Below are 22489 nucleotides of genomic sequence, written 5' to 3' on the forward strand. Positions count from 1 at the left end.
GCTGCTGAAGACCTCCGTAAACAACAACAGCAACCAAACGTCGTGTCACGAGGACGACTCGGAGAAGAAGCTCAGCGTTTCAAGGGCACGCGACTCAATTACTTTTGTAAAATAACTTCTGATAACCGATCAGAAGGTACTCATATACTGTACAGTGCAGTGCACGCAGGGACCACGTCCGTCTATATATGGTGTCTGCAGGGCTGGGTAGTAACGTATTAGATGTAATCGGGATTACGTAATCATATTACAAAAAACAAGTAACTATAATCAGCCCAGATTACATTTGGGGGGAGGTGTTATTAGATTAGAGTTATATTGTTAAGGATTACTTGGTTGCATTTTTCATTACGTCGATTTTAAAATTATGAAACTTTTTTTCATGATAACCAGTGCTCTATTAAACTCATGAAAAGCACCTTTGACATTCTTAGACAAGTGCTCCACTTTGTGGTAGTGACGGGCAAAGCAGTTCTTTTCGGTGTACCGAATCATTAGAATCAGTTCTACTACTGCTACTACTACTGCTACTACTACTGCTACTACTACTACTACTACTACTACTACTACTACTTTCGGGTGCTCCCCTCAGGGATCGCCACAGCGGATCATCCGTTTCCATCTCTTCCTGTCTTCTGCATCTTCCTCTGTCACACCAGCCACCTGCATGTCCTCCCTCCCCACATCCATAAACCTCCTCTTTGGCCTTCCTCTTCTCCTCTTCCCTGGCAGCTCCATATTCAGCATCCTTCTCCCAGTATACCCAGCATCTCTCCTCCACGCATGTCCAAACCATCTCAATCTTGTCTCTCTTGCTTTGTCTCCAAACCGTCCAACCTGAGCTGTCCCTCTAATATAATCGTTCCTAATCCTGTCCTTCTTCGTCACTCCCAGTGGAAATCTTATCATCTTCAACTCTGCCACCTCCAGCCCCAGCTCCTGTCTTTTCATCAGTGCCACCATCTCCAAACCATATAACATAGCTGGTCTCACAGCCATCTTGTAAACCTTCCCTTTAACTCTTGCTGGTACCCTTCTGTCACACATCACTCCTGACACTCTTCTCCACCCACTCCCCCTGCCTGCACTCTCTTCTCCACCTCTCTTCTGCACTCCCCGTTACTTTGAACAGTTGACCCCAAGTATTTAAACTCATCCACTTTCGTCACCTCTACTCCTCGCATCCTCATCATTCCACTGTCCTCCCTCTCATTCACGCATATGTATTCCGTCTTGTTCCTACTGACTTTCATTCCTCTTCTCTCCAGTTCATACCTCCACCTCTCCACCTGCTCCCTACACTCACTACAGATCACAATTTCATCCTCGAACATCATACTCCGCGGAGACTCCTGCCTGATCTCGTCCGTCAACCTGTCTATTACTATTGCAAACAAGAAAGGGCTCAGAGCCGAGCCTTGATATAATCCCACCTCCACCTTGAACCCATCCATCATTCCTACCGCACACCTCATCACTGTCACACTGCCCTAATACATATCCTGCACCACTCCTACATACTGCTCTGCCATTCCCAACTTCCTCATACAATACCACACCTCCTCTCTCGGCACCCTGTCATATGCTCTCTCTAAATCCACAATGACACAATGCAACTCCTTCTGACCTTCTCCACACTTCTCCATCAACATTCTCAAAGCAAACATCACATCTGTAATGCTGTTTCGTGGCATGAAACCATACTGCTGCTCTTAACTTGCTCTTAACCTAACTTCCACTACTCTTTCCCATATCTTCAACTTTACAGCTCTCTGTTTACTGCAGCTCTGCACATGACCTTTACTCTTGAAAATCGGTACCAGTATACTTCTTCTCCACTCCTCCGCCATCCTCTCACTTTCCAAGATTGTGTTAAACAATCTAGTTAAAAACTTCACTGCCATCTCTCCTAAATATCCCCATGCCTCCACAGGTGTGTCATCTGGACCAACTACCTTTCCACACTTCAACCTCTTCAAACCTGCCCCTACTTCCTCCTTGCTAATCCACTGCACTTCCTGAACTCAGCTCAATCACCACCAATGTGTAGCACCCACCTGGGTGATGCATGGCAGCCATTTTGCATCAGAATGCTCACCACACATCGGCTTGAGGTGGAGAGGGAGGTGTCATTGAATGAATTACATGGGGGATGATTAGGTGGCCAGATGGAGAGAGCCAGGTGGGGAATTTTGTCAGGACACCGGGCGATCCCCTGCTCTTTGCGATAAGTGCCATGGGATCTTTAATGGCCACAGTGAGTCAGGACCCCAGTTTAATGTTTCATCCAGTGTCTCTATCACTGCACTGGGGCATTTGGAATTTGGTGGGCCCCCTACTGGCCCACCAACACCACTTCCAGCAGCAACTCACTTTTCACGGGAGATCCCCCATCCAAGTACTAGTCAAGCCCACACCTGCTTAGCTTCCGTCATTCAGCAGAGCCAGGGTACATGTTGGCATGGCTGCCATCATCCAAACTTCTCTCTCTCTCTCTCTCTCTCTCTCTCTCTCTCTCTCTCTCTCTCTCTCTCTCTCTCTCTCTCTCTCTCTCTCTCTCTCTCTCTCTCTCTCTCTCTCTCTCTCTCTCTCTCTCTCTCTCTCTCTCTCTCTCTCTCTCTCTCTCTCATTTTCTTCATTCATAAGCCCCTCAAAGTACTCCTTCCACCTTCTCAACACACTCTCCTTGCTTGTCAGCACATTTTCATCTCTATCCTTCATCACCCTAACCTGCTGCACATCCTTCCCAGCTCGCTCCCTCTATCTAGTCCTTTTCTCCTTCCTTAGTGTCCAACCGCTCATACAACTCACCATATGCCTTTTCCTTTGCCTTCGCCACCCCTCTCTTTACTTTAGGCTGCATCTCCTTGTTCTCCTGTCTACTTTCTTCATCTCTCTCTACTTCTTTGCTAGCTTCTTCCTCTGTATACGTTCCTGTACTTCCTCATTTCACCACCAAGTCTCCTTGTCTTCCTTCCTCTGTCCAGATGACACACCAGCTACCTTCCTCGCTGTCTCCCTCACTATTTCTGCAGTAGTCACCCAGCCATCCGGCAACTCTTCACTACCACCCAGTGCCTGTCTTAACTTCTCCCTGAACTCCACGCAACAGGCCTCCTTCTTCAACTTCCACCATTTGATTCTTGGCTCTGCCTGCACTCTCTTCTGCTTCTTGATCTCCAAAGTCATCCTACAGACCACCATCCGATGCTGCCTGGCTACGTTCTCCCCTGTCACCACCTTGCAGTCTCTAATCCCTTTCAGATCATGCCTCCTGCATAAAATATAGTCCACCTGTGTGCACCTTCCTCCACTCTTATACGATACCCTCTGTTCCTCCCGATTCTTGAAATATGTATTCACCACAGTCATTTCCATCCTTTTTGCAAAATCCACCACCATCTGTCCTTCCACACTGACACCATACTACCCATCACTTACTCATCACCTCTGTTCCCTTCACCAACATGCCCATTGAAGTCCGCCCCAATCACTACTCTCTCCCCCTTGGGTACACTCTCCACCACTTCATCCAACTCACTCCAGAATTCTTCTTTCTCTTCCATCTCACACCCAACTTGTGGGGCACATGTGCTAATAACATTCATCATCACCTTCGATTTCCAGCTTCATACTCATCACTCTGTCTGACACTCTCTTCACCTCCAACACACTCGTAACATACTCTTCCTTCAGAATTACCCCTACCCCATTTTGCCTTCCATCCGCACCATGGTAGAAGTTTGAACCCACCTCTGATGCTCCTGGCCTTACTCCCCTTCCACCTGGTCTCTTGCACACACAGCCTACCTTCATATCATATCAGCCAGCTCTCTCCCTTTACCAGTCATAGTGCCAACATTCAAAGTTCCGATTCTCACCTCCACACTCTTACCCTTCCTCCGGACATGCCTCCTTTCCTTCTCCTTCGCCCAACAGTAGCATAGTTTTCACTGGCACCCTGCTGGCCAACAGTACTGGTGGCGGTCCTTGGTATCCTGGGCCTCGACCGATCCGGTATGGAAATCTGATTTATGATCCGCATATTTGATTTGAAAAAGGTTTTACGCCAGATGCCCTTCCTGATGCAACCCTCCCCATTTATCCGGGCTTGGGACCGGCATTAAGAATGCACTGGCTTGTGCATCCTCAGTGGCTGGGTTTATTATTAGAATCAGTTCATTAAATTAAAAAGATTCGTTCAAAAGTTTCATGCACCATATTGTTCAGTCAAGGCTGGATTAGTACCCCCAGGGGCCCCATACCCCCCCCCACACACACACACACCACGCCCCAGTCATTAAACCCCACCTTAATTATTTTGAGCTTCCAGTCAAACTGGCATGTGAAATCCACCAGACCATAATCACACACCTATCGGTCAAAGACTGAATAACCAGTCCAGCTGAGCAGGTACACCTGTACAGTTCAATAGACCAAGCCAGGAACTATGGGCACTTTATTTGTCATTTCACTTCATGCACTTGTGTACATGGGATGAAACGAAATGCCGTTTCCCCAGCCCACAGCAGTACAACACATCCAAAAACTACAAGAATACACACATACAAACTAAACAAAACATCACTGTCCAAGGGAACGAACGCCAGCCAGGATGAATGTCGGAACCGCCGGTCTGCATGGACTAGCAGTTAGCATAGCCCGCCCCGCTTCCGCGTCCTCTCAGACCGCCCTCGGCGTTTCCCCCTCGGGCGCAGCTCCAGGCAGGGGCCGTGGTCCCTGGGCCCACCGGACGAAGCAGACCAAGCTCTCTCAGCCGATTCAGCGCCAGCTCTCCCAGCCAGACACCCTTGACACACCTCCTCCTCCTCACGACGACATCAAAAGTACTGCCATTTCACTCACAAATCACAAGACAAGGAAACAATGGATTAAATCATCCCAAGGCAGTGTATGACTCTAGACTATGGCAATATGTGTTCATGGAAAACCACCCAAGCAGACAGCACGCCAGGTATTATGGTGCATAATAATGTGACTGGCTATAGGCTTACAACAATGCCATCCTAAGGTAATCACACAGCACAGCTGAATGCAGGTTTCAAAATAAGGCTCACTAAGTGAGCTAGGCAACTTCACACAGAACTGCAAAAACCAACATAATGAACTTGACAAACTGACTCCAATACAGTATAGCAGCATCCCACCCCTGTGATACAATACACATGTTATGCAAACAGCATATCAAACTCATCCACAAAATATGCAGCAACACACAATCGCAACAAATAACACTGCTCGATGCACAGACAACACAATCAAATGGTTCTTACCTTTAGAAGTTCTTCTTTCTTGACTTTTTCTTTGCGAACTCTGTGATCAAGTCCTCAAAATCCAGCTCCCTCACAAGGTCAGACTCGATGGCCATCAAAGAGCGCTGAAAGCTTTTTCTAACCCATGGTTGTTCCGAGTTACACTACATTCCATTAGTCATTTAGCCGACGCTTTCATCCAAAGCGACTTAAAGTAAGTGCATCGTTTAACCTAGGAAATCAGGAGAACTACTAGTCATCAGAGGTCAGAAATGCATCTAAACAAGCATCTAAGAGCAAAACCAGTGCTAAAGTAAAAGCGCGAGAAAGAGATTTTTTTTTTAAATGAGTGAATACAATAAGTGCTAAGAACAAGTAACCGGGTAGTAGTTCTTAAAGAGGTGAGTTTTCAACCTGTGCCGAAAGATGGGCAGCGACTCCGCTGTCCTGACATCAGTGGGGAGTTCAGTCCACCACTGTGGGGCCAGGACAGAACAGAGCCGGACAGAACAGTGGCCTCTGAGCGACGGGGCAGAGTGAAGTGGCCGGGCGGGGGTGTAGGGCTTGACCATGGCCTGGAGATAGGAAGGAGCTGTTCCTTTCACTGCCCTGTAGGCTGGCACCAGAGTCTTAAACTGGATGTGAGCAGCTACTGGGAGCCAGTGTAGGGACATGAGAAGGGGAGTCATGTGGGAGAACTTAGGGTGGTTGAACACCAGACGAGCTGCAGCTTTCTGAACAAGCTCCAGAGGTCTGATGGCCAACGCCGGGGCTCCAGCAAGGAGGGAGTTACACCTGAGCCGTCTCATCGGTGAGGAATGGGTGACTCCTCCTGATGTTATAGAGGAGAAATCTGCAGGAGCAAGCAACCGATGCAACGTTTGCAGCAAATGACAGTTGGTCGTCCAGGATCACACCCAGATTCCGCGCAGTCCGAGTTGGCGTCACCACGGTGTTCTCAATGGTGATGGCCAGGTCTCGGTGCGGGCAACCAATCCCCGGGAGGAACATCAGCTCTGTCTTGTCTAAAGGGTCAGACCCGTTAGCTAGGGGGCTAACGTGTCTTATTAGTAGTTTACAGTCGTCACCCTCCCCGGAAGCGCGCCCTCACGCTTTGTCATTCCGCGCTCCGAAGAGACTCCTGAGGATCTGCACACTTCCGGATCCCACCGCTGCCACCAATGTAACCGGTTATTTTGTTGCGCGGTGCGGGATTCGATACGGGGTGTACTGCACCACAAGGCGAGATCACTAACCGCTCGGCTAAAGGGTCAGACCCGTTAGCTAGGGGGCTAACGTGTGTTATTAGTAGTTTACACTAGGTAGTATAAGGTGCAATATTTTAAATGTTTGATTTTGAAGTAATCCAAAAGTATTCAAATTAGATTACATCCTTTTTTGCAATACATTGGATTACATTGCTAATTGCAAAATTGCCATCTAATTTGTGTTCAGTAACCGACTGCATTTCAAAGTACTCTAACCCAACCCTGGCTATCTGTAAGAGTCATTAGCAGCTGTTCATTGTTTCAGTTTATATGAACGTGACTTGTCGTCTTTGCTCTGTTATCTTTCTTGTGTCGTTGCTGCGTTGTTAACGTACCTACATCCCCCCCCCACCCACCCACGCAGAAATCCTTGGGCGTTTGCTGCCGAGTTGCTTGTCGTACCGCTTTAACCCAAAATTGTCCGCTTCGCTTTTTGGCATTTGTGGCCAGCGCGGGCTTCCGTAGTACTCCCATTGAAAGAATGGCCGGCTGGCTGTGGCTTCGTTGTCTTTTTGGGCCTCATCTACAGCGAATCCACCGTGCGCAGGACCAGTCCCGACCCGAAGGCAGGACGGCGAGGAGGGTAGGCTTGATCTAAAGTTGTGCGTTTATCTTTCATACGACCCGGTCGGCGAGGGTTGGCCGCAAATCGGACGAATTTTGCGACAGTTTTGTTCGGGCTGCGGCCCGGAAGCAGTGTGTTAATTGAATTTCTGCTGTCTGTGACCGAATCGCTATGAATGAGATGGCATAGCAACTAACCAAATCAAGACAGCTGCTTTTATACGCTGACCCTGTTTCTTTATTTAAACAAAAATCACTTTTACGTCGGTCTTGGGGCCCCAGTGACGAAATTGCCGATAAATAAAACGTGATAGCGTGCCATGTAGCTAAGTGGTGTTACTTTAACTGTTTAAGCAGGCAGGTAGCTGGCTAAACTGCCATTCCGAGAAAAGACTAGCATGTAAAAGGCTGGGGTAGTGTCAACGGCGAATGTGATCTTAATCTAGCAAAGAAAGAAAGCTGACTGTTTGGGAAGCCAACTTTACGCCATAGTAAGAGGAACTAGCTTCAGACGTTGTAATTATACGAAATATAACGCTATTGGGCGTGTACAAAACATGGGAAATGCTTTATTTGTCCTTGAAATAGGCTGACCAGGTGAACCGTGGTAGATGAAAACTGCCACCTCAGTTATTCCTTGGTTAAAGTCGTTTCAATCTGTGTCGTTGAAGAGCCCATTACCCAGGTTAAAATGCCTTTCGGTGGGGTAAGAGGCCACCCAGAACGTGTAAAGAACTGCAGCAGTTCTGGGTTTGTCCCGCTCAACACTGTTCCACGGACAGCTAGAATGGGCCAGACACAAGGACCGTACTGGATGGTGTATAATCATTGAACTGACTTTCCTATCCCAATCCCAGGGATGGAACTACCAGCCTAAGACTCTGGAAAAACACACCGACAGCATCCTTGGTTGGGTAGGTACTGTATGTTCACCCATCCATCCATCCATTATCCAAACCACTTATCCTGCTCTTAGGGTTGCAGAGATGCTGGAGCCTATCCCAGATTTTATAATATGACAAGAGATGGAGAACCCTAGCAAGAAGCCTAAAGTGTGAGTGTGTGTGTGTGTGTGTGTGTGTGTGTGTGTGTGTGTGTGTGTGTGTGTGTGTGTGTGTGTGTGTGTGTGTGTGTGTGTGTTTTCTCCCTTAAGGCCTTAGCACTATGGTCGCTCTCTTACTACAGCTCGCCTCTTCTCCTCTGCTATCTCTACAGAAAAGGTATGTTGTGTGTGTGTGTGTGTGTGTGTGTGTGTGTGTGTGTGTGTGTGTGTGTGTGTGTGTGTGTGTGTGTGTTTGGAGGTGGGAGAGGAAAAAAAGATACTGATTTACCATGCATCACCATTGCTATGAGACATAACCAAATGTGTCTATCAACCAAATAGGTATTTCACTGCTTCAACGTAGGGTTTTGATGGACAGGCATGCTTTTCCAAACATCCACCTCCTGAAGCAACCATTGTTTTTTCCTCTCCTAGAGCATGGTGTTCTTTCCTTTTTAAAGATGGCAAGTTTGACACGTCTCCAAAGTAGTCTTAAAAAGAGGCTTTAGTTTCAATAAAGATTTATAAAGTTAATCCACTGGCTCATGCAGCAACATTATTATTGCACATTAATAGAAATGAATTACTTGAGGTAGTCTGCTAGTTCTCTGTATAATTGCCCTCTGAAATATATCAGTGCATGAGGGATAGCTTTCAGACTGCAAGTTTGAGTATTGGTGTCAATTACAAGTTCAGACATTTTACTGAAACTGAGAGAATGAGTGTTTTTGTGTAGATGGCTTTATTAACTAGGGTTTTCTCAAATTTTCCAGGCTATATCTGCAGCAGTAAGTTGGTTCCAGTCAGTCAATATGTTGGAACTGTTCTGGTGTGTCTGCTTGGAGTGGCCTGTCTCAGAGGTGAGACCACCAGCCTCAACTGACTAAAAAGCCGAGGCTAATTCAGCTCATTTTTAGATATCAACATGTACTTGTGTTGTGCTTCTGCTCCTGCATACCAACGAGATTTCATTAACATTGAGACAGTTGCATTAAGTGCTACATCCAGTAAGCATACTAAGTATGTCTTTGAGGCTCTGCAGTGAACTGAATGTCTCTCTCACAAATCCCACAATCATCTGCTCTCCCTTTCTCTCTACATACCCCCCCACCACCTCCTGCTCCTTACCACATATCTATCAGGCTGGGGGAGATGGAAGAATTCTGAGTACCTTCAGTTCATTACTATTTTGGAGGAAAGCAGGAAGAATAACACACCGAGCAACAAAGTGAGTTCATAGCAACATCAGCCGATGTGCAGCAGCCTTAGACTCTGCAGATGGTGGCGCCATGTCATTTACCAATACAAAATACATCTGCTCTCTTGGAAAAAAGTCAGAAACTCGATGTAATCACCATGACTGGATTTATCTTTTGACTCATGGGAACATTTGAAAAGCTTTGCTATGCCTGATTTTACATGGTTTTTTTTTTAATAGAAAAAGCTGAGAAGCTATGACTTTGACTTCTCTTTTTGGCCGATGGACTTCAGCTGGACAGAAGTCAGCAATCCGTAAGTTGTTTGTGCAACTTTTCAGGGAAGATGATCCCTGTGCATTGCCTGGTTATTTGAAAATGGGAGGTGTGTCGGCAAAGCAGAATAAGAGGATAACTATGGAGGATACGACTATTGGGACATTTTGTACAGTCACTCTCAGGGCCTTCCTATGTTAGACACTGAGTATCATAGCATTAAAGTTTATTAGTAACTGTAAAACTTTCACTCACCGTTGTACCTTGCATGCTTTGTTAGTCATTGGTATACTTTCATTTATAAGACAATTCTATAACCTGCAGTGTTTACAACACTCAGCAAAGGGGTGGCATGTACTGTGCAAGGTCTTGGGACTTTTTCTTGTCAGTCCATAAGGCTCGAACTGAGAAGGGCAGAGGGGCTTTTATGTGCTCTGCTCCCTCTGCATTGAAAATGCTGCAGAATGGTACCGTGGTGGTGTAGCAATCTAAGCATTGGCTTTGTGTTGATGCAGTTGCCCACTGGGGACCAGGGTTCACACCTCGGTCTCGTTAGATCCGACTATGGACGGATTCGATGAAGGGGCAATAATTTACAATGCTGTCTTCGGGAGGGGGGTGGACTCGGCTTGTGTTCTTCACATGAATGCGTCTCTGTGTGTGTCGGAAAAAGCAGTGGTTCAGCCTGGATTCGCCTTGTCATGAAAGTAGCGAGGCGTCTCCTTCGAGACTGCCGGCCGGAGAGATGCAGTTGGCGAACACATACAGTACGAGGGTGGGTGTTTGAACAAGAATAGGGAGCACTTGGCCCTTGGCCACTAAATTGGGAGAAAAAGGGAAAAACCAGAAATAAATTTAAAGAAGAAAATGCTGCAGAATGAGCAGATTTCCTTCTATTTTTAACCTTTTTGTAGATTGTTGAATGTTGTTTCTAACCTTTTTTCCTATGTTGTAAATCCTATGTTTTTCTGGGCTGCTGCTTCCTTGGCCAGATCTCTTTTAGAAAAAAAAGGGGGGGATTTTTATTCTCAGTATGACTGCCTGGTTAAACAAAAAAAAACAAAAAATTGCCGTATTGTAATCAAAGACACGACCCCGAGATACTTGAACTCCTTCACTTGAGGCAGCAACTCATCCCCCAACCCAGAGGGTGCAATCCACCATTTTCCAGTAGAGAACCATGGCCTCAGACTTGGAGGTGCTGACCCTCATCCCGGCCATTTCACACTCAGCTGAAAACCACCCCAGTGTGTGCTGGAGGTCGCGTTCTGATGAAGCCAACAAAATCACATCATCTGCGAAGAGCAGAGATGCAATTCTGAGGTTCCCAAACAGACACACTTGTCACCTTGGCTGCACCTTGAGAGCCTGTCCATGAATATCACAAACAGAATTGGAGACAAGGGGACAACCTTGGCGGAGTCCGACATGGAGTCCGACCGTTGTGGTGCAGAGGGAGTTGCGCTGGAAGGCAAAGCTCTCAGTTTACTAGTAAATCTTAATTCCAAACCTCACCTATGGTCACGAGCTTTGGGTAGTGACCGAAAGGGGGAGATCGTGGATACAAGCGGCTGAAATGAGTTTCCTCCGTAGGGTGTCTGGGCTCAGCCTTAGGGTGAGGAGCTCGGACATCCGGAGGGAGCTCGGAGTAGACCGGCTGCTCTTTCCCGTCGAAAGGAGCCAGTTGAGTTGGTTCGGGCATCTGATTAGGATGCCTCCTGGGTGCCTTCCTTTGGAGGTTTACCGGGCACGGCCAACTGGGAGGAAACCCCGGGGTAGACCCAGAACTCGCTGGAGGGACTGCAAATCCAATCTGGCCTGGGAACGCATTGGGATCCCCCAGGAGGAGCTGGAGGGTGTTGCTGGGGAGAGGGATGTCTGGAGTGCCCTACTTAGCTTGCTGCCACTGCAATCCTACCCCGGAGAAGCGGCTGAAGATGAGTGAATGAATGAATAATCAAAGACACATAGTGGAAGTCAACAAATGAAACTGCAGGAATCCGTATTATGAATTTAAAAAAAAAAACAACTAAAGAGGGATGTAGTTCTGATGGCAGGGTGAGGTATTATAGGAAAGAGGATTGCTTAAAGTCTTGATGTAGGCCATCAAGGCCTGGTGTGTTAAGAGTGAAAATCCAAATAGTGTGTCACTTCAACGGAGGGTTGTTGACGTCTCCCCTTCAGCGTCCAGTTTTCACCTGCTCAGCTGGGTCGGCAGGACCACAGCTGATTGTGTTGCTTTTCTCCTGCTGACTCTCTTGTGTTCATTGGCTCTGGTTTTAAGGGCCCGTCTAAATTTACCTGCATAACTATAACCACAAGCACCTGGATGTGTAAGATGAGAACACGTGAGGAAGTGGAGACAAGCCGTAGTTTCATTGAGAATATCTTACCAGTTAGAGGGCGAGAGAAGCTACAAGTGAATTGGGACGGTGTTACATTTTGTACAGTTGAGGCAGCAGAAACTGTCAGATTATTCCCCCTCCCCCTTTTTCTTCCCAATTGTACCCAGCCAATCACCCCACTCTTCGGAGCCGTCCCGATTTGTGCCCCAACCCCTCTGCTGATCTGGGGAGGGCTGCAGACTGCCCACATGCCTCCTCCGATACATGTGGAGTCACCAGCCGCGTCTTTTCACCTGACAGTGAGGAGTTTCACTGGGGGGACATAGCGCGTGGGAGGATCATGCTATTCCCCCCAGTCCCCCCCCCCCCGAGGAGGCGCTAGTGCAGCAACCAGCACACATACCCACATTCGGCTTCCGACCCGCAGACAAGGCCAGTTGTGTCTGTAGGGACGCCCGGCCAAGCCGGCAGCAACACGGAGATTCGAACCGGCGATCCCTGTGTTGGTAGGCAACGGAATAGACCGCCACACCACCCAGATGCCTCGCTGTCAGATGTTAAAAGTAAAAAATAAAAAAAAGTAGTTGTGGTGCAATAATGATCTCATCTTGCCTTACCTAGACTATTTCTGATTATTGCTGCAGATCATAGAAAGTGAATGCCTCCATTATTTCTCCCTTCTGTCAAAGTATTATACCCATTTCTAAATGCCATTTTGTGCGCGCGTGTGTGTGTGAGAGAAAGAGAAAGAGACAGATTGCCTCCATTGCACTGCAGGAATTCTCTTCCCTCCGGAGCCAGCTGCACTAAAAATACATGATGCCATAACACTGTTAGGCATACCCTAAATAGGGTATGCCTAACAGTGGAGCTTTGGGAAGTGACGTAGGATCTCCCTGTTATCCAGAACGTACGTTCTGTAGGATCTCCTTGTGTCATCCTAAGTACATGTGTGTGTGTGTGTGTGTGTGTGTGAGCCAGGAAGTTGTCAAAGGCGGGCGTCTCATTGTTGAAGTCAGAACCCAAACTCAGGGGAGCGACAGACGGTGTCCTCAACTCGGTACGCACTCTGCCATGCCATGTTATCAGGTAAATAATAAGTTTATTCAACACGACTAAAGTAGTCTCTTTAAAACACTGACCATCATTCTGCACATTTGCTGTGCATAGGATAGTAGGTGGATTTGCGGCGTAGTTGTGTTGCTAAACTAGGAATTTAGTTTAAAATATATACAGACGGGTGACAAATTAAAGGGAAAACCTGAATGCTTAGAGTGAGGGGGTTCGGGGGCTCTGTTTTGCTGTGGGGGGCATTTTCCTGGCATGGTTTTGGTCCACTTGTCCCCTTAGAGGGAAGGGTCACTGCAAATCAATACAAAGTTATTCTGAGTGATCACCTTTATCCTGTGATGAAACATCTCTATCCTGATGGGAGGGGTCTCTTCCAGGATGACAGTGCCCCCATCCACAGGGCACGAGGGGTCACTGCATGGTTTGATGAGGATGAAAATGATGTAAATCATATGCTATGGCCTTCACAGTCACCAGATCTCAACCCAATTGAACACCTATGGGAGGTTTTGGACCGTGTTAGACAGTGCTGTCCACCACCGTCATCAAAACGCCAAATGAGGGAATATCTTTCGGAAGAATGGTGTCCATTCCTCCAGTAGAGTTCAGACTCTTAGAATGTACGACAAGGAGCACTGAAGCTCTTCTAGAGGCTCGTGGCGGCCCAACACCTTACTAAGACAGTTCATATCGGGTTTTTTTCTTCTTTAATTTGTAACCCGTCTGTATAAATATAAAAGTGTAGCTTTATTTTTGATAACCAAGGCTGGTACACAGTATCTGGTGTTGCTATGACCTTGCCTTGTGATTGCGTGTGCAGTTGTTCCTGGTTTGTTGCTCAAGTTTGCCAACTCATCCTTATCTCTCTCACACTCCGCTCAGTTTTCTTATCGCCCACTCCTTTGGGAGGAGGATGCTGTATCCTGGCTCTGTGGGTTTACTGCAGAAAGCCATGAGGCCCATGCTCCAGCAAGGCCAGGCTCGGCTCATAGAGGAGGTGAGAAACGCACATCTTCACTCAAGACCTGAAGTCCCTAAAATGTTTGACCAACATCCTCAGTTAACCTTCTTTTTTTTCCCCACTTTTTATCGTAGTTTGAAGGCCAAAGGAACAAGCTTGTGTCCTGTGATGGAAATGAGATTGACACCATGTTTGTGGATCAAAGGAGAGATGGAGGACAGAATGGCAAAACTCTGGTGAATATTTAGACCAGATTGTTGTTTAGCGGGGTGGCACAGTGGTTAGCGCAGTTGCCTCACAGCAAGAAGGTCCTGGGTTCGAGCCCCGGGTTAGTCCAACCTTGGGGGTCATCCCGGGTCGTCCTCTGTGTGGAGTTTGCATGTTCTCCCCGTGTCTGCGTGGGTTTTTTCTGGGTGCTCCGGTTTCCTCCCACAGTCCAAAGACATGTAGGTCAGGTGAATTGACCATACTAAATTGTCCCTACGTGTGTGTGTGTGTGTGTGTGTGTGTGTGTGTGTGTGTGTGTGTGTGTGTGTGTGTGTGTGTGTGTGTGTGTGTGTGTGTGTGTGTGTGTCAGCCCTGTGTGATGGCCTGGCGGCCTGTCCAGGGTGTCTCCCCGCCTGACGCCCAATGACTGCTGGGATAGGCTCCAGCATCCCCGTGACCCTGAGAGCAGGATAAGCGGTTGGATAATGGAATGGATGGATGTTGTTTAGTGAGTTGTGTCTAAAAGCACATTATTTCACAATTGATGTCGGCCAGGGCTTATTGTGTTGAATACATTCTGCCGTAGGTCATCTGCTGTGAGGGAAACGCAGGCTTCTACGAGGTGGGCTGCATGAACACGCCATTAGAGGGTAAGGAATCCCCCTAGTAAGCCAGGAAATTCAATTTCACTTGGATTTTTACAGTAAAGGAGTATGCCGTAAATTTGAGTTCTCCAAGATGGTTTAAATCCGTGTTGTCCTGTAGGTGGATACTCCGTATTGGGCTGGAACCATCCTGGTTTTGGAGGCAGTACGGTAAGCAGTATTTTTTCCGTTTGCGATTCTGTCATATTAAAACTCGAGCCATCTCTTAACCTTAACCGCTGCATGAACCTGCAGTCCCAGCACTTTACCCTACATACTACCACTGAAAAGGGCGGTGGTGAATGGCATGTGAAAAATGTAGTTCCACCATCAGATTTGGACAGCGGTGCTTGTGAACCTCCAAAGTTGACATTATCATGCCATCGACGCTGTTCACTTTTCAACCAGTATAGAGTCTTACGTGTTTTCATTCATTCATTATCCAAACTGCTTGTCCTGTGTACAATACCGCATGTGTCATTTTTGCTTCTTTCTCCCAGGGAGTACCTTTCCCTCAGAACGAGGCCAATGCCATGGATGTGGTAATTCAGTTTGCCGTACACAAACTGGGCTTCCAGCTCAGTGACATTATAATTTATGCCTGGTCCATCGGAGGATTCACAGGTATACTCATGCCGCAGGTTATGATCAGTGCAAAACAATACCGTCTACAGCACATGTGTCAGTTTGTCTTTGCAGTTATACTGAACTGTATTTTCTCTCTTTCTCGTGTCCAACTGTGTGCGTCTCTTTTCTTCTGTCTCTTCCTCTCATCTCACCCTAAACTATCACCTCTCTCAGCCAGCTGGGCGGTGATGTCCTACCCGGATATTCGGTCACTGGTGTTGGACGCCTCCTTCGACGACCTGCTGCCCCTGGCCCTCAAGGTTATGCCGGACAGCTGGAGTGAGTACAAGGGGTCAGAGGTTGTAGGGCTTATTCTGTGAGTTGTACGTACCTCGGATAGTTTAGTTAACAGCAAATTAAATGTCTTTGTTTCCTCAGGACCATTGGTGCAGCACACAGTCAGGCAGTACATGAACCTCAACAATGCAGAGCAGCTTTGCAAGTGAGTAGAGCCTCCATTATGAATTTACTACAGTACAAACAAATCATGCAAGACATGCCGACAATTGATTCACCATCCCCAAGGGGGGTGGGGGGGTGGATTTCTGTTTTCTTTAACGGGAATACATAATGGTTTAAAACCACCACATTTTCCTTACTTGGCTCCAAAATGGACATCTCCATACACTTCTGTTTCATGCTAGGTGGTCTTGTTTTTCATTGTTCTAATTATTTTCATATTACGCGTCCCACCAAGACAGATTTTGTAGTGTGTGTACACTTAGCTGGCACTCAATGAACCTGAGCCGGCAGAACAAGCATTTCATCATGAAATCATTATGAAAATAAGTGTAAACTGGGTGTCCGGTTACCAACACAGGGATCGCCAGTTCGAATCCCTGTGTTACCTCCGGCTTGGTCGGGTGTCCCTACAGACGCAATTGGCCGTGTCTGCGGGTGGGAAGCGGGATGTGGGTGTGTGTCCTGGTTGCTGCACTAGCGCCTCCTCTGGTCGGTCGGGGAGCCTGTTCAGGGGGGAGGGGGAACTGGGGGGAATAGTGTGATCCTCACACGCGCTACGTCCCTCTGGTATGGTGAAGCTCCTCACTGTCAGGTGAAAAGAAGCGGCTGGCGACTCCACATGTATCGGGGGGGCATGTGGTAGTCTGCAGCCCTCCCTGGATCGGCAGAGGGCGTGGAGCAGCGACTGGGATGGCTCAGAAGAGGGGGTAATTGGTACAGTTGGGGGAGGGTCCAAAAAAAAAAGGTGTAAACTTACTCATCATATATGGCAAATAAACTTGAAACTGCTCTGCCAGATACCAGGGACCAGTGCTCCTGATCAGAAGAACCAAAGATGAGATCATCACCACCACGTGAGTCACCTCAGTCCTCCACAGTATTTGGATGTGCAATAACAGTATCACACTGGTTGTGCGTGCAGTGTATAGCGTAATACACACGCACCACATTTTCTATATTTGGAAGGATTAAGGCCAATGTCCACTGGAAGCATTTCAGACACAGTGCGTGTGACAGAGACGACACGCAGCCATTTTATCCCACATTGTTCTGCCCACAGACTGCGGTTGCTCTTTATCTGTCCCTAGTCTGTTTCTTGGAGCCATGTGCATCAGTAAAGCATCAAAATACACTTGTGAATGTTGTCAGCCATGTGATTCACTATCAACACATCTTACATAAAAATGAATATGTCCGTCTCTCCTCTGAGTCAAACTGAGATTTCATTTTCACAGAAGAGATTACAGCAGAGGAAAGGTTACTGTGCCTCTTCTCTGCTCGTGATGGATTCTCTGTCGCCTAGTTTTGTTTTTGTTTTTTGTCAGCTCTGTCTTTTCAGAAACCTATGTAGCACTATTTATTAACACAAAAACTTCTTGGATCAATACTTGACCTAACTAAAGTACAGAAACACCGCAAATAACCCGAAACCTCACTGCTCTCTCATGTCTGTGCAACACTATGGACTGACATTATAACCGTTAGCTGGATGTTATGCAACCATGAGTCGTATAGGACACACACGCCACGGCTGGTGGAAATTCACCTTTTAGGACATTTGAGTCATACTCATTTACGCACTTTCCTTTAATATTGTTTTTGTGGGGGCGTAGCGGTCTATTCTGTTGCCTACCAACACGGGGATTGCCGGTTCAAATCCCTGTGTTACCTCTGCTTTGGTCAGGCGTCCCTACAGACACAATTGGCTGTGTCTGCGGGTGGGAAGTCGGATGTGGGTGTGTGTCCTGGTCACCGCACAAGCGCCTCCTCTGGCCGGTTGGGGCGTCTGTTCGGGGGGGAGGGGGAACTGGGGGGAATAGCGTGATCCTCCCACACGCTACATCCCCTTGGTGAAACTCCTCACTGTCAGGTGAAAAGAAGCAGCTGGTAACTCCACATGTATCAGAGGAGGCATGTGGTAGTCTGCAGCCCTCCCTGGTTTGGCAGAGGGGGTGGAGCAGTGACCGGAGACGGCTTGGAGGAGTGGGGTAATTGACTGGATACAATTGGGGAGAAAAGGGGGGGGGGGGATTCAAAAATAAAAAAAAATATTGTTTTTGTGCATGCCTCACCCTTGACCTCTAGTTCTGGAACACAATGCAGCACAAACACCAAATGATAGTCCGAGGGTTTTCGGGACAGGTGAGGTGCAAGCCGTTTGGTTGGAGGCGAGGCGGGTGACTGAGATCTTGCTCACGACGCTCCTGCCCCTGCTTGCACCTCGACAATGTCCTAAATTTTAATTCCAGTCACACTAGCATAGTACGCACACCCATCCACACAAACCATACTCCAAACATCACCAGATCAGGCCCGGCGGGGCAGGAGGGATATGGGTGGTTCTGGTCTGATGAGCCTGGACAACTAATACGCCCACACCTTGCCATTTTAACTCCATACACTACACGAGAGCACATTAAGCATCGGGACCGCTGGGTTGGGTGGAATGTCTGTGTGGGTGGGTGGTTATCCGGTGAGGGCCCCTGCCCAAGTGGATCGCTCTGACCTCGGTGCTGGGTGATGTCCTGCTAGCTGCATAGCGGTGGGGCTGCAGTGTGTGCTGCCAGTTGCTTTCCTGGGTCCATGAGTAGCAGCTCCCGCGGCTTGGCGTTTCTGGGGTGGGCACTGGGGGGCGGTAGGGGGACCGCATGTCTGGCTGTCTACAAGTGCTGGTGAGGCCCTGTCGGGTGGCCTGGATTGGGGGTATTCAGCTACCTGGGTGGGTGCTTGGGGTGTGCAGCTGGATGGGGCGTCTAGCTGGCTGCGGTGCTGCGGCCCTCTCCCTTACAGAAGGTGTGGATGGACGTGGTGCCCCTCCTGCCCGCCCACTGGGGGGGGGGGCAGCGGTCCCGGTTGTGTGTTGGTCTGTTGTTCGCTGGGCCCGGCCCCGGGCTGACGGTCAGTGCTTGCCATCCGCAGCTTGAGGCCCGCGTCAGTGAGTGTGCTTTCTTCTGGTGCATGGTGGTCGTTGGCAGGGATGCACCTCGGGGGTGTAGACTCAGCTTGTGCTTATGAGTGTGTGGGTTATGTCCTGTGGGCTCCAGCTGCTTTCTTGGCTGTGAGGTATGTGCACGACTGTGGGTTCCATGGAGGGCCAGTTTGCTGCTCAGAGGCACTATGATAAGTTGCGGATCTCAGACACTAGAATTGGGGCTGATCCTGAGCACTCACAGATGGACACTTGACATACACATATAGGTGGACGTCATTTGCACATACACACTACTAGCATCTACCTCACATACTCTCTGGAACACACTCTGAATTACATTGAATAGAATAGAACAGAACAGAATACTCTTTATTAGTCATTTTGTACATACATACATACATACAAATGAAATTTTTTCTCTGCATTTAAGCCATCCTGGCTGTGTAGTTAGGAGCAGTGGACAGCTGCTATATCCCTCTTCCTAGGTCTATCTCCCCCTTTCATTTCCTTTTCTTCTCATCTTCTCCTTTATCATTATAACTGTGGTCCTAAATTGTTATCGATAAGATCAATTTAATTATGTTTTGTCAAAAACCTGTCGGTGTCTGTTTCTATCTCCCATCAGATACATGTTATCATTTTTCATTTGCATTTCCTTGTTTCACTTGCGGTCCCCCTCTTGGAGAAGTGATGCCGATCGGATGTTTAGCTGAGGAGGGGGACCGGCGTTGGCTATAAATGTTTTAACAAAACCCCCGTGCTCTTGTCATCCCACAGATCCGCTGGAGTTATTATAAGCGGTTCTCGCTAATTAATAAAGATTGCCTTTGCAAGCGGAGAACCTGAACTCCACTTGCCGATTTACTCTGTCGAGGACACACCGGCGCACAATTTCCGTGTTGTATGCCAAGCCTGCCAACAGCACTGGTATATAGTTTTTGTAATCGTGTGAAATATCATTGTGTCCCAGGGGTCCAGAAGACATCATGTCCAACAGAGGCAATGACCTCTTGCTCAAGCTGCTGCAGTTCAGGTGTGTACCAGGAAGAACGCCACTTCACCATTTTCCCTGACGGATACTATTGTCACATCTGCACCTTAGAAGTCCACTTGTTTGCAGTGATGTGATATCGGTTTCCCACCCCAGGTACCCCAAGGTCATGACAGACGATGGGATCAGAGTTGTCAGACAGTGGCTGGGAGCCTCCAACCACATAGAGGAAGGTGAGCTTGTTTGTACTTCGGTGTTTAAGCGGTAGACGTTTAATTACGTTTTTGAAACTGCTCAATGTCCACCGGCTAGGTTTAACCTTTTATACCTTAATTTTATGTAAATTGGAATTCAGTTCAACGAATTTAAGTGAAGGGGACATTGTGTACGTTTTGAATTAAAAATGTGAGTGTGTGTGTGTGTGTGTGTGTGTGGGGGGGGGGTTAATTAGTTTCAATCACTACCATTCAGCAGCTCCTGCTGATATTTCCAAGTCATTATGCATGTGGGAAGCAGGAATATTACACGTAAGCCTGTAGTGATTATTCAGAATGTCTATTTGTACCAAACCGTTTAAGCTGTCTTTATGCGTGTTCAATAATCCAGGTAAGAAAATCCAACAAAGTTGAATTAGTTCATCTGGGGACAACGTTTGAGATATGTTTCATCACTCATCTAATGCCCCTTTTCCACTACATGATACCAGCTCAACTCAACTCGACTCGACTTTTTCGTTTTCCATTCCTGGAAAGTACCGGCGTTTTGGTAACTGTTACCACTTTTCTGGTCGAGGTTCCAAAAATACTGGAGCGGGTACCAAAATTGATGCAGACCAGCTACACTGAGCAGGGTACTGTTACGGTAATGGAAAACGACACAGAAGCAAGTCTAGCTGGCATAAGGGGCATAACTGACCTTCAGTTTAAACTGACTGCAGGTATCCCCCACCCGTTATAAACAATACAGTGGCATAACGACCGAAACCAACAATCGGTTTCATATGCAAATATGGGCGTGGCCATTAACTAGAGTTTCAATGGCCATGTGTACTATTCAGAGGATAGTTTAAGCTGTGAAAATGTCCAATTGTGTGTAACGCTTACCTGTCTCCCTTTAGCAACGGTGTACAGTAACTATGAGGTTGACGATGACTGGTGTGTGTCTGTACTGCAGTCCTATCAGACAGACAGAGACGTGTTCTTCCCATGGAGCGTGGGTAAGATGGGACACTTCACATTGGACAGTCAAACTGGTCAGCACCCTCCATGGCTAAATAGGTCTTAGTTCACCTACCCTCTTTTTTTTTTTTATAACAGGTGAGGATATGACACTGGAAGGAAGACGGCAGCTGGCTCTTTTCCTTGTAAGTCAAACCCTGTAGTTATTTTCTTTTTTGGGGGGGGGGGCGTTATCTTATCCATCCCTTTACACAGCCTTATTGACTTATTTCATTTTCTTCCAACAACTTCCATTTTCTCGTTCAGGCTCGACTTGCCTTCCCTCCCCCTCCTCACACTGTGAAATCGCAGCTTTTCATTACGAGCGAGGAACACGTCTGTGGTTGCCATAGTAACCGGCTCACCTGTGCTCTCGGGTTGACCGGCGTAATATATTTCGCTGAGCTCTGCTTATTGAAGTCATTTAAAATCAAACAAGACGAGCGCCATCAATTACAGCTTATGTTTACCCTCCCCAGATAATGCTATGTTTTCCCTGCCCAGATAATGCTATGTTTTCCCTCCCCAGATAATGCTATGTTTTCCCTCCCCAGATAATGCTATGTTTTCCCTCCCCAGATAATGCTCGCCAAATTAGACTTTATTCAATGCGGTGTAAACACCAGGGAGATGAGAGAGGGAGAGATTTGCGAGGCGCAGAGACAGTCTGAACCTAATCAGTATTTCCTTTTTGTTCCCTGCCTCCTTGAATCTGTTCCTCCCAGGCACGGAAGTACATGCGAAACTTTGAAACGACACACTGCACTCCTCTACCGTTCTCTGAGTTCCAGACGCCCTGGAGACTGTAAGGAGAAGGCACGGGACCAGGACGGATGGACGGAGGGAGAGGAAACGCGGCAGCAGTAGACAGGATTGGGGTGGCCTTCAGTCAGAGCATGTTCCAGCCACGGTGTGAAGGTGCTGCGGTGATGTTGTTTTAAGTGTTTCCAGGTGGGTGTCCTGACATGTAGAACGTTGGCATTTGAAGCGATCTGGCCTTGCCCGTCAGCAAACCTATAAAAAGGCGCCCTTTTCTTTCACGAGGCTAGTGTACAGTCATACAATTCAGTGTTTGTTCTACAGAAATGGACTTGTGGATGAATTTTAAGTGAACGAACAAGCCATCTTCTCTCACTCCTTCCATTTTCCTTTTTGGCTGCATTCGTAAAGAGGTTACTGCCCGCAGACAATGCACCGCTATTTAAACGACGCACAATACCACAAAATAATAGTTGAATTATATTAGATGAGGAATTAACCCTTTTACCAATGCAGCCAAAGCCTTTGTAAAACGTTTTTCCATTTTCTTTTTTTTTTCTGTGGACAGTCGTTATGAACATAGCTGTATCATAAACGATGCCCTTAAATGTTGTATGAAATATGACAAATAAAATTTAGGAGAAAGGGTTTAAA

At 47.4% G+C, this 22489-nt stretch overlaps 1 protein-coding gene across 1 annotated transcript; it reads left to right on the top strand.

Annotated features, from left to right (window-relative positions):
• The first annotated feature begins 7022 nt into the window (after positions 1–7022).
• abhd16a (abhydrolase domain containing 16A, phospholipase) lies at positions 7023–22480 on the top strand. Its single transcript, XM_056286907.1, has 20 exons — positions 7023–7124; positions 7963–8019; positions 8259–8325; positions 8921–9007; positions 9290–9375; positions 9586–9659; positions 12946–13053; positions 13918–14032; positions 14131–14232; positions 14790–14853; positions 14969–15018; positions 15348–15471; positions 15649–15753; positions 15853–15916; positions 16734–16790; positions 19839–19901; positions 20016–20092; positions 20977–21075; positions 21176–21222; positions 21802–22480. Exons 1-20 carry the CDS (start codon positions 7023–7025, stop codon positions 21883–21885), a joined length of 1632 nt encoding a protein of 543 aa, XP_056142882.1. The 3' UTR covers positions 21886–22480.
• The last annotated feature ends 9 nt before the right edge of the window (positions 22481–22489 follow it).

This window comes from Lampris incognitus, chromosome 9, assembly GCF_029633865.1.
Source record: "Lampris incognitus isolate fLamInc1 chromosome 9, fLamInc1.hap2, whole genome shotgun sequence".
Taxonomy (NCBI): Eukaryota; Metazoa; Chordata; class Actinopteri; order Lampriformes; family Lampridae; genus Lampris; species Lampris incognitus.

Excerpts from the sequence above, each read along its gene's own strand:
- abhd16a (XM_056286907.1), top strand. The coding sequence starts at position 7,023 with ATGGCCGGCTGGCTGTGGCTTCGTTGTCTTTTTGGGCCTCATCTACAG. Across the intron at positions 7,125-7,962 it reads AAGGCAGGACGGCGAGGAGG|GGATGGAACTACCAGCCTAA; the intron begins GTAGGCTTGATC and ends TCCCAATCCCAG. Across the intron at positions 20,093-20,976 it reads CTCCAACCACATAGAGGAAG|CAACGGTGTACAGTAACTAT; the intron begins GTGAGCTTGTTT and ends GTCTCCCTTTAG.